This window comes from Pseudonaja textilis, chromosome 1, assembly GCF_049901715.1.
Source record: "Pseudonaja textilis isolate UNSWEBS1 chromosome 1, rPseTex1.2, whole genome shotgun sequence".
Classification (NCBI taxonomy): domain Eukaryota; kingdom Metazoa; phylum Chordata; class Lepidosauria; order Squamata; family Elapidae; genus Pseudonaja; species Pseudonaja textilis.
In genome coordinates, this window is record NC_141990.1 from 27,334,076 (window position 1) to 27,346,138 (window position 12,063).

The 12,063-nt window shown below is 38.9% G+C and overlaps 1 protein-coding gene across 4 annotated transcripts in view; it reads right to left on the reverse strand.

Moving 5' to 3' along the window:
• KIF13B (kinesin family member 13B) overlaps positions 1-12,063 on the reverse strand; it is a 142,528-nt gene that overhangs the window by 75,052 nt on the left and 55,413 nt on the right. For all 4 annotated transcript variants that reach the window (XM_026715918.2, XM_087929880.1, XM_087929888.1 and 1 more), the window contains 4 exons: positions 11,840-11,974; positions 9,705-9,817; positions 9,220-9,331; positions 464-676 (listed from right to left, as the gene is read on the reverse strand). In XM_026715918.2, coding sequence (XP_026571703.1) covers positions 464-676; positions 9,220-9,331; positions 9,705-9,817; positions 11,840-11,974 — 573 coding nt within the window. The remainder of the gene's footprint in view (positions 1-463; positions 677-9,219; positions 9,332-9,704; positions 9,818-11,839; positions 11,975-12,063) is intronic.

Sequence of the window (12,063 nt, forward strand, 5' to 3'; positions counted from 1 at the left end):
ACCTATCTGTGGCAGTAGATCTGCTTCCAGAAAACCTGGAGGGAAGAAGGAGAAAATCTCTTGCACACAGATTCAGAACTGGTTGCTTACTGAACCTTGATCTGTGTGATGCGAGAAGCAATGTTCTACCATTCTATTGGCAAATAGGCATAGTATGATCACAGTGATGGCTAACCTTTTCAACACCGAGTGCCCAAACTGGAACATTAATGCACGTGTGCCAGAGTGCCGGAAACCAAAACCAACAGGTTGAGCACACCAGCCAGTTGATCTTCGCACGTGCCGGAGCACCGGAAGGCCAGCTGAAGGAGGGCAGGGGCATAATCTACTGACTGAATGAATTGCTCCTTCTATTGCCCTCAGTGAAAGAAGACTTACCTCTGCTTTGGTAAGCTGTTCCCTGAGTTTTTCTACTTCCTCCCTCAGTTCATCCTTCTATTGCCCTCGGTGAAAGAAGACTTACCTCTGCTTTGGTAAGCTGTTCCCTGAGTTTTTCTACTTCCTCCCTCAGTTCCCGGATGATTCGGGCATTGGGATCTTCATTGACCACAGCATGGTTCACAATGTTCTTGGCTCGGTCTGCATACCTCAAGGTAGAAAGTATCTCATCGTAATTATCTGCCGCTGGACTGACAGTAGCAACCATTGCAGTCTTACTATTGCCACCAAGGCTATCCTGGGAATGTGAAATCAGAGAGTAAGAATTTGAGGCGTTTTGATTGCTTGATTTAAAGAATTTATAAGGCTACCCATCTCCAAGATTAACAAGGAGTAACCTATCCATGACAAGGGACTGATTATACTTTGAGCAAAGCAGACGCCATACCACCTGCCTCTAATCCCTCTGACAAGAAAATATCTACTGACGATATTTCTGGGAGATAGACAGTACTATAACTCATACAAAATGCAGACAATAAGTAGTACACACACATACACAACACACACACACACACACACACTTTATATTGGCCTCACACAACCAGGCAGCCTACACAACCTGCTGTCAAGCCCGAAATTGACATATGCATAGCCATTTTATTTAGCCTTATTATATATTCATTTTATTTCTTTCTGCTGGTTATGGGGAGAAGGGTTTCAGGCTTGTCACATTCCTAAGGTGGGAGGAGTGGACATAGAGAGAGTCGTTTAGACTAGGTGGTTCTTCTTCCTGTGGGAACACGAGCTGACCCTGCTAAGGCCTTGAGGTAGAGATTTATGACACCAGGCAACGTTGATTTACTTCTATTGGAGAATGTGACTTTTGGGGACTGTTTCTAACTTCCAATATTATGTGGTGTAATTCCAGGTTGTGTCAGATATGTAACAGATCTACAACAGACTTTGCCAATTTGATGCTTTCCTAAGTAAAAGAAATTGTTTTGGAATATGGACTTTGTTCTTTTTTTTAAAATGGATTTCATCACTTGGAAACCTGACACCTGCCTCTGCTGCATTACGGTTCCATTAAGACCCCAGTTAGCATTCCTAGTGGTTAGGGAAGATGGGAAATACAATCTCAGACATCTAGAAGTCATTAGGTTGTATGAGGCTGATTTTAGTTGCCTATAAAATGTAGGTGTGCACAGCTACTGGGCGTCATATTCACAAATCTTTCTGAGACATTCCTAATTATTCTGGTGAATTTAAGCTTTCATAACTAGCCTAGTTAAAGTTCAGCATAATTTCTTGTGCATTTGCTTTAGATGTGGGGAAACTAAGCTTTAAATCTGTGCTAAGTAACCATCACCTTTCTCTGCCCGAGGGTGGAGATACATGAAGATTATTATAATGCATAATGTTCTAAACACTAAGACAAAAGGCTAGATAGCAATACCACTTAGTCCCAAATACTGCTTCACAGTACTTTAAAGCCCTCTCTAAGCAGTTTATAGAGTCAGCATATTGCCCGCAACAATCTGGGTCCTCATTTTACCGACCTCAGAAAGATGGCAGGCTGAATCAACCCTGAGCCGGTGAGACCTGAACTGCTAAACTGCCGGCAGCCGGCAATCAACAGAAGTAGCCTGCAGTACTGCATGTTAACCACTGCGCCACCATAGCTCTAGATACTGTTCAAAACACAATCTGCAGCAGTAGCAATAATATATAGCATATTCCAAATTTATAAAGCCCTTCAAAGACATTGTCTAAACCAGGGGTCTCCAATGTTGGCAACTTTAAGCCTGGTGAACTTCAACTTCCAGAATTCTCCAGCCAGCAAAGTTGTCAACGTTGGAGACCCCTGGTCTAAACCAACCAAATATATGAAGGACATATTAGTTCTCATCAGCAGATTATGGGGAAAGGGAAGTGCTAAGGCAGAGAAAGCAATGATTGGGTCAAGCAACAATAAAATCCTCTTTGCTACATCAGCTGTGCCACAAGAAATAATACACTAGGAGCAAAAGAGAACTATTTCTCTTAAGTAAATGGCATTGACAGCTTCTGCTAAACAAATAAAGGATAAACAACCTGCACACATCTCTAAATAAGTAACCAATGCTTTGACTATGAGTGCTTAAAATGGCCTGGACCCAGAATATATGAAGACAGCCCTTAAAAGCCTAGTATCATCTAGATGTATTGGAATTATTGCTCTTTGAAATCTGAGCTAGAACCAGTCATCCGTATAAGGTAACTTTTATGGTACCTTCCTTAATGTTATAAATCCAAAAGGCTGAGATGGGTCACTGATTAAAAAACATGATTGTTGTTAGTTTCTAGTACTTAATGTTCAATGTTAATTAGGCTTAAAAGTATAGAAATTATATATAAAAATGTAGTAGGGTATTCAAGCCTTTTCACAAGCATTTTACTCATCTTCCTTAGGTGGGAATAAAATGCCTTCCTACTTTTTCTACGGCTGACCTTGTGATAATAATAGAGATTTCTCCATAATAAGGCTTAGCCGATGATTACTTTTATTGTGGACAGAAGCTTCCTTGAAGATACACTGTGGGCACTAATTCTAAATGAAAACTCAAGGAAGGAGGGGAGAAATGTAACATCTAAGCTCCACCACCAAAGTTGCATGCAATGTCTCTTTTAAAATCAACAGAAATTAGACTTTTAAAGCAGATACAGAGGTGAATAACTATACAAGATGATTAAATCAAAATAGCCATGCACTGGCTATAAACATCCTGGCGGAAAGCAACAGAAATGATAACTCCCCCTCCCCTTCTTGCTTTATAATTGCTAGAAATAACTCATCATATTTGTTTAGATTTCAAACGTTATGCCAGATGCTGCCAGCTTTGAGCCTAGATTGGGTTCTTTCGCTGTCCCATCCCAGTGCTTTTTCAGCCAAGCCAAGGAACTCCACATTCCCAGCCTTTTATTCAGCACAGGGACAACAGTTGCTGAAACCTCCAAGCACTTGAGCACAGAATTCAATGCTCCTTTTGCCTGAGACCATAATACACTCGATAACAACTTGAAAGGTTGTGACTCTGAATGGAGGAAACAGAAAAGCAAGAAAGGGCAATGGAATTTAATCACACTTGGCCAATAAAGTATTCTATTCTATCTATTCTACCAGCACTGTTTCCCACCTCAATATCACTCTCTTTACAGAAGCTGCTTTTTTATTATAAGGGACAAGATATTGAGTGCCTGTATTCCCCTTCTCACAACAGAAGCTTACGGAACATGATCTTTACCTGCAAAAAAAAATTATACAGGAAATAACACTGACACAATAGGAACCATCTCAAGCTGGAAAATACTACTGTAATGTAAGCATTTATTGTCTGCCTCTCAAGGCCATCAAGAGACTGGCTGAGGATTATTAACTTGGAAAGGTGGTGTCAAACTTCAGTCATTTGGGGACTTTCAAGGAAGCAAGAATTGCAGAGCTAAGATGTTTAAATGCTAGTCTGAGGGAAATTCAGAATTCTGGAAGTAAAGAGAATCTTCTAGGCCCTGCTTATAATGAGTTCATGTTAGTGGAGGGGAGTGTATCTCTTGGAATGAAGCTTCTTCACAAGTTTCTTTCCTCTTAAACGGAAACATTTGTAAGGTAAGTGGTCAATGAGTTTGCCTTCTGTCTCTTCACTGCTGATTATCTACTGTCCTTTCCATTCATTTTCTCAGCCTCCCTAAAATCTCACGGGCTGGAAGGAAAAAAAAACCCTAGTTTAAATTCCAGTGTACAGGCTGACATAAAGGGACTTCATTACACTGTGGTGGATCAATCAGCTGTTGTGTTTAAAAATTCGTTCTTCTTTCCAATAAAGCTTCTAATATAACTAACTTGTTTCTGCGAGTCTCTTGCCAAAACTAGACTTTTAGGATTGATTATCCACAATAAAAGGAATAAGCAGTCAGAAAATACATTGCAGACTAGCACTTGGTACAGCTCTGAACGCCCTGGAAAAGCTATTCAGATGCTGTCATGTATTTAGACTTACAAAGATCAGAACAGTGTACCCTATGACACTCTATGGAACAGAAAGCTGGATTCTCAAAAGGCAAGACTGGAAAACCATTGAAGCTTTTGAATTCTGGTGTTGGAGAATACTCATGGACAGTCAAAAACAAACAAAAGGATCACTGAACAAATCAACCCAGAAGCAAAAATGACAGGGCTCAAATTATACAGGTAGTCCTCAACTTACAACAGTTCATTTAGTGACCATTCAAAGTTGTAACAGCACTGAAAAAAATGGCTTAGGACTATTTTTCACAGTTACAACCTTTGAAGCATCTCCAAGATCATGTGATCAAAATTCAGATGCTTGGCAAGTGGATCATACTCAATGGTTCTGTCCTGAGGTCATGTAACCCCCTTTTGCAACCTCCTGACCGGCAAAGTCAATGGGGAAGCCAGATTCACTTAATAACGGGGTTACTAACTTACCAAGTTAGTAATGATTCACTTAACAACTGTGGCAAGCAATGTTGTAAAATGGGACAAAACTCACTTCATAAATGTCACAGTTAACAACATAAATTTTGGGCTCAATTGTGGTCATAAGTCAAGGACTTCCTGTGCTTTGGACACATTATGCAAAGATGTAGCTCTCCTGGAGAAGGCTCTAATGCTGGGAAAGGTGGAAGGAAAAAGAAGAGACTGACTAGCAGCAAAATGGATAGACTCATATCTGGAATAGCTGCACCATTGGAAGAACTGAAAGACCAACTTCTGGATACATCATCCTGGAGAAATTCTATGTAGTCAATTACAGTCAATGTCAATTTAATGGCATGTAACCGTAAAATTACTGAATAAGGTATTCATATTGTACACCAGTCTGATCTCCCAAAGGTACTTTTTTCAAGAGGCAACTGTACTTTCTAATTTTTCTTTGAAAACGTTTCACTTCTCACCCAAGAAACTTCTTGGATGGAGGATTTATACTCTTTTAGACTCCTTCCAATTCCCACCATCCAGTCAGAGCTGAAGACGTTTCTTTGGATGAGAAGCAAAACGTCTTCAAAGAAAAACCAGAAATTCCTGTTGCCTCTTGAAAAAAAGCACCTTTGGGACAACCATGACCTAAATGACTGAGAATTTCCATAGACAACCAATCTGATCTGTTCTTCCTTCACCTGGACTGAGCTGCAGTAGAGTCTTAGATGGAATAGACCTATTCTCAGGCTATGCCAGTTTCTGCTGCATAAAGAGATGATTGGGATATCTCCCTCTCTCCATTTGCATATCTACAAAAGCCTTGCATTTCCTTAGAAAATTTAATTCTTATGTATTTGACTTCTAAGGCCAAACTTCAGCTACAGGGTAGACTGGGTGAAAAGGCCATTTAAAAGTGGGCAAGGGACCCTTTTCACCACCTAGAGCTTGGAACAAGCAAAAAGAAAGGAGAAAGAAAAGGCAAGTCACTGAATCAATGCCTGAAAGCAATTATCTCTGCTTCTCCCAACTCCGTCTGTATGACACAGAGGTACGCAATGCAGCAATCTCACTTAAGCAAAACCCGTTTGTCTTAATGTCTTTATACAAGACCTCCCATAATATTGTTAGCTGCCTTCAGTGAAGAAATTTCCAAACCTTACTGAAACTAAAACCGAGTTTCATTTATCTCACACAGTGTACACTGGCATTTTATTGAGTTCTGACAGTTATTTGGGTCTTTTTTTCTCTGTAATGCTGTTGTTGCTCCTGAAATTCATATTTGTAACCTGGGGAAGAATTAATTGTGGCTCCTAAAGAAGTAATTCAGTTTTTTTTTTAAGTGAAAGAAAGTTGATGAATTTGAGGTTAGTTATTTAGAGAGCCTTGGAATAATAAGCTTGAATATGCTGTTCAGCAGTGAAGGTTGCTTTAAAAAAACGAAAGGAGTCTTTCTTGATCTTAAAATAAGTTTAGTATTTTGTTTTGTGTATACTTGACAACTAAAGTAAGGACTATCTGCAGTTGCCTTGGTGTTAGAAATGTAACATAGAACATTATCCTATAGGTTTGTTTTCTACCACCTTATTTGGGTCTGAAATCCACAAATTTGTCAACCTTTTGCTGCTATACTCTGATAATACTCTGGGCTATCTGCCCCTATTTGGAATGTATTACCATATTAAGAACTATAGAGTCCTCCTGCACATTTTTCTACTTATTTTCCTTTTATATGTTTTTTTGCCAATGTTTGACTTAGGAGAGGGGTTTTTTCGCAACAGAAGGGTAAGGAAAAAGATTTTGATGAATTGTTTTGTAACCACTTTATCATATACATTTTCAAGCCTTTTGCCTTTTTAAAAGATGTTTAATTTTTATACATATTGTCATTATTTTTTAATGAGAATTCTCATTTATAATTTATGCTGCTCTTGAGTTTCCTTTCCCCAGTGGATGAAACATAGACGATATGGTATCTCCACCCCTATCCAAGATATTTAACAGAAGAACGAAGTCTCTCCATATCCAGTTATGGATTTGTCTAGTAGTGCTAATGAGGAAGAAAGAGCATATTTTCTTCTTTTAGTGATATAAATCTATTAAATGAGAAATAGATTCTTTTCTATGCTTACTGTATGGAATTGTCTTGGCAGGAACGGAAGTCAAGCCACTTCATATCCTGCTTACTTCCTAATGTAAAATCTCTGAAAATATCACTTCATACTGTTAGATTGAAAAAAAGCATAATCTATGTGTGTAGGAAAGGGGACAAGAGGATTTTAAAACACTGTTTCTGAGTTTCAAGTGTTAGAATTGGCACAACCTTTTAGCTTCACAAAAGTTGTCACTCGAAATGTTGCCAACAAATTGCAATGTTTAATACCATAGAGATAGCAATTATTAAATACATGAGAAATAATATTAACATAATTCATGTATATAATTACAGATATGTGATTACTATAATATAATCCAAATTTAATTGTGTTGAAATGTATTCTGTCCCCACTTGCTCCTTTGTTCTGGAATTGTCAATTTTGGTGTGTGTGATTCCTGCCCCCCATTCCTCCCCTCAAAAGATGAGCATCCTGATGTTAAGCTACAGATGGTACAGAAAAGAGCAATTAAAATAATGCATAATATTCATAAAGATTAAAATTATGAAGGAAGGCTAAATAATTGGAAAATTGGAAGAACTCTCCAAAGCCTTTTTATTTCATCACATTTGCATAGCTGCCCATCTTACCCAATGCATGAAGGACATATTTAGACTTAAAACTTCCACCTTTTGGTAATTGAGATTTTTTAAAAAGGGGGGGAAAACAATTTGCCTTCCAAAATTTGAATGTAGTAGTGAAAGAAAGCTTTCACATAATTCTAGCACACACCAAATGAAATTAGTGACAAATTCAGGATGCAGAAGAACAAACATAGCCCTTGACTTGAAACAGTTCATTTACTGACCATTCAAAATTACAACAGCACTGATAAAAGTGACTTATGACCATTTTTCACACTTACAACCATTGCAGCACGCCCATGGTCATATGATCAAACTCTGGACTCTTGACAACTAACATTTACGACAATTGCAGTGTCCTGGGGTCACGTGATCACCTTGTCCAACCTTCTTACAAGCAAAATCACTGGGGAAGCCAGGTTCACTTAACAACCAATAATATTAACGTAACAATTGCAGGGATTCACTTAACCACCGTGGCAAGAAAAGTGGTTAAATGCATCAAAATTCACTTAACAAATGTTTCACTTAGCAACAGAAAGTTTGGGCTCCATTGTGGTCATAAGCCGAAGACTATCTGTACTACAGTTATTATTGAAAGAGGAATTTATGGAGTTCATTGTAGGAAATATAGAAACAGTTTTTTTCAGAGGTAAGATAAACATTACCGAGGAGGCGGGCTAGCAACAGGATTTAGCCATAATAACCAAAAAGGAACTGTTAACTGTATACTCAAAGGCTTTACATGTTTGAATACCAGTCGAGAACTTGCTTATAAGAAGTCACCAGCAGGGGATCCATTGAGTTTATTAGCGTAATATCCATAAAGACTTCCCAAAAGTGTTCAAGAAGAACAAGTGTTTGCTGGTTGTTTTTTTTCCCCTCCCAGCTCTGGAAAACCACATATTGCTATAAAAAGTGGAATTAAAAAATCCTCATTGGCATTGACAGATTTGGATATATACAGTATAATGTCTCTGAATATTTGCAGGACTATATTTTATTTTATTTTACAGGTAGCAACAAAATTTAGCAATAAGACTGTGTCACTGAACTCCTGCCAACATTTTGTTCCTGTTTGAAGTTCTTCCAAACTAGTTGCATTCTTCTGTAATCATCAAGCCAGGTTTTTTTTTTTTTAACAGCGCACAGTCAATTCTGTGACTCTTTCAATTCGCAGGAGATTGACCTCCTTTGACCTTTCTCTTGAGCTACAACTGATATGTTTGTTGCAGTCCACACTCATATTCGATGGACATCAAATGGCTAACAACTGAAAGCAACATCTCTGATGTTAGCCAGTGGGCTAGCCATGGTAAAGCTTTTATGATAGAAAAACTGTGGAAGCAGCTGCCAGTAAATTGACTAAGAGAGTGTACTATTGATTAGGAACAAGTCTGAGTGAGGAGCCACCTAAGGGGATCCAACTCTCTCAGAAAGCTAGGAAATTCTGGAGAAAGAAGAGAGCTTGAGAGCTTCCTGAGGAGAATTATTCACAGAGCTACTGTGGTTTTCTACTGAAATCAGCAGCTGCAATCTATTATGTTCAGCAGGCGTCCCTTCCAAATAGACCCGAAACAGAAAGTGTTGTCTTGCTTGACCTCCTTAATAATGGCTCACTTACTTTGAGCAGCCAGGTGAGCACTGAGTCACGATAAGGAACAAACTTGTTCTTATTTTTTCCAGCAGCTTGATCTGCCAGGGCTGAAATGACCAACCCAAGAGTTGTGAGAGATCTGTATAGGGGAGAAAAAGATTCTGCAATTATATGGTGACTAGAATCAGATATATGGTTAAGAATAGCTGGTCCTTGCATTTTGCTTTTAGGGTAAAATCGCCTAAGCATTAACTAATATATAAACAAAACCCTGAAAAAAATCATTCTTAATTTTTCTCTTGTTTCTAATCTAATCATTTCTGAGGTCTCAGAGAAGAGAAGAAGGAAGTCCTGTTTCTTCTAAAGAAAAGTTGGAGGGAAAAGTCAAAGGAGAACTCTGTTTCTTTCTTTTCTCTTCTTGTTCTGAATATGTAAAGAACATTAGGACATATTTACTTTTGCCTTCACCCTCCCTTTAAAAACATTTAGTTCCTTTAAAAGGTAAACTTTACTTGTTGATGTTGCTTCCTTCCTTCAACCTGTCGCCTGCAGCTCCTGTCTTGGTTGCTCTTTCACTGCCTGCCAGGTCAACCAGGCTCAACTTGCCTACTTTCTCACCAGAGGTCTGCCGAATGAAAATAGAATTAACTCAATAACATATCACTTCCCCAGCACCCCAAAATACCCTTCATACTTTTTCTCAGTTTGTGGGAAAAGAAAGGAAAAAGGGAAAATGACAAGGAAAAAGATCTTGATGCTAAAGAGATCGTTAAGTACTGACTGTGTAATGCTATCATAAATAATTTATTGTATAACAAATGTGCCTATTCAAAAGAGTTTATAGAGAAATCTCTCATGCCTTCTACATAAGTTACATCTCCCCTAATCACCAGGCCAGAAGTTAACATCTAGCACAAATGAATGTGACCAAAGCCAATCCAGATTTTACTGGAGGGGGAAAACAAAGGGATAAGAGAGATTAAAAGCAAAGGTAATAAAAGATAAATCCCCCTCCTCTAATAAAATAATAAAGTTTATTTTATTTCAGAATGAGGACTAGAGAACTGAATATTTTAAGTCAAACTTGCATGTTGGTGAGTTTTAATTTTCCAAGTATCAAATAACCAATATAATTAATGAGAAAAGGCACAGGATTTCACTAGGATTGTTCAGACAATAATATGTGCAGATTTTTGCTTATACCAGCGGTCCCCAACTCCCGAGCCACGGCTTACTACTGGGCCTTGAGCTATTCGGAACCAGGCCGTGGAAATGGTGGGTGAGCATGCACGCACACATATCCACTTACAGAAGCAGCGGGCGAGCGCATGCACGAGCAGGCAGATCAGCATGTGCGTGCATGCTTTATTTGCGTAAGCAGCAAGCGTGCATTTCCGTCGCTTGTGCGGAACTGTTTCCTCTCCCCCTCCCTACCAGTCCACAAATCTGGAAAGGTTGGGGAACTCTGGCTTATATGGAATCATTCCATCACTCAGGGATACAGGCATATAAAGTGAGAGCAGAAGACCTCTATACAGCCTTAGGTTCACAAGGGATTTTCAGACTGCGTAGAAATTGGTTTACGTAGTTCATATATTATATTTTAGCCTACTTGAACAAAGATAAAAGAAATCTGAAAAATATAAGAAGTTTCTCAAATTCAATGCAGGTGTTTCCAAAATATGTGGAGAAGTATGGTATCACCTACCCCACCCCCTCAAAAAAAAATGCTCTTCCTTTAATCAGTTGGGTTTTGGGATGTAAAGTGCTTTTTAAAATGGAAACGTCCTTAGTAGTGTGGCTAAAACAAGGGATATATTATCTATTATCTGTGAGCCCCAAACAACCAAAGGTTGTTAGAGATGTTTGGATAACATTGAAACCCCCAGAATAATCACTTTTCATACATAAATAATGTTCCCCTGATTCAGATCCCAAACAAACTGTAGAGAAAAGCAACTGTCCCTAACATTATAAGATCTGAGATTGCAACCTAAAAACATATCCCACACCATTTTTAAAAGTCTTGGTTTTAAGTAAATAGTACTGTTGTTCTTAGAAAGGCTGTGCTACCTCTCATGATGAGGTTGGGGATCTGTGATCTTCAGGAATCCCATCATCTCTGACTTTAGACCAAGGGTGTCAAACTTGATTTCCTTGAGGGCCACATCAGGGTTGTGTTTGACCTCGTGGGGCCGGGGTGGGCATGGCTAGCATGATGTGACTTGTGTTAGGGGGGCATCTGTGGTGGCCCAAGAGCTCTGCCAGTGAAAATGGGCTACCGAGCTCTGTTTTCGGCTGTGACGGCCTCCTGCAGCCCTCTGCTAGTGAAAACGGAGCTGTGAGGGGGCATGTGTGGTCCCCGTGAGCTCTGTTTTCGCTAGCAGAAGCACTGCAAGTCCACAGGCCTTGAGTTTGACATCCTTGTCTTAGACCAAAATGCTAGAGCTAATAAGATTACAAGAACATCTGAGGACTGCAGGTTCCCCAGTCTTGCCTAGGGTAACAAAGATCTATTCTAGAAGCAAGTAAAACAAGAGTAAAATTCTGGCAAAAGTATTTGTTTTTATATTTACAAAACTCCTTTTTTTCCCTTTTTTTTAACAGATCTCTGTTATTTATCTGCACTGCAAATTGCAGAACTCACCCCTGATTTTACATCATACAATATGTGTGTGAGGATAATTTTGAAAACAGCATGGGATCGACTACTCTCTTCATTCATGTTTGTTGCAGCAACTGTACGAGATTTATTGCCTTCAGACATCAAAGACTCTATGTCCTAAATAAAAGAATCACAAAACATATTGTGTTTTAGTGAAGTTCATGCATAACTTGAGATCTGAACTAAGCCATGTGGCTCATTTAACA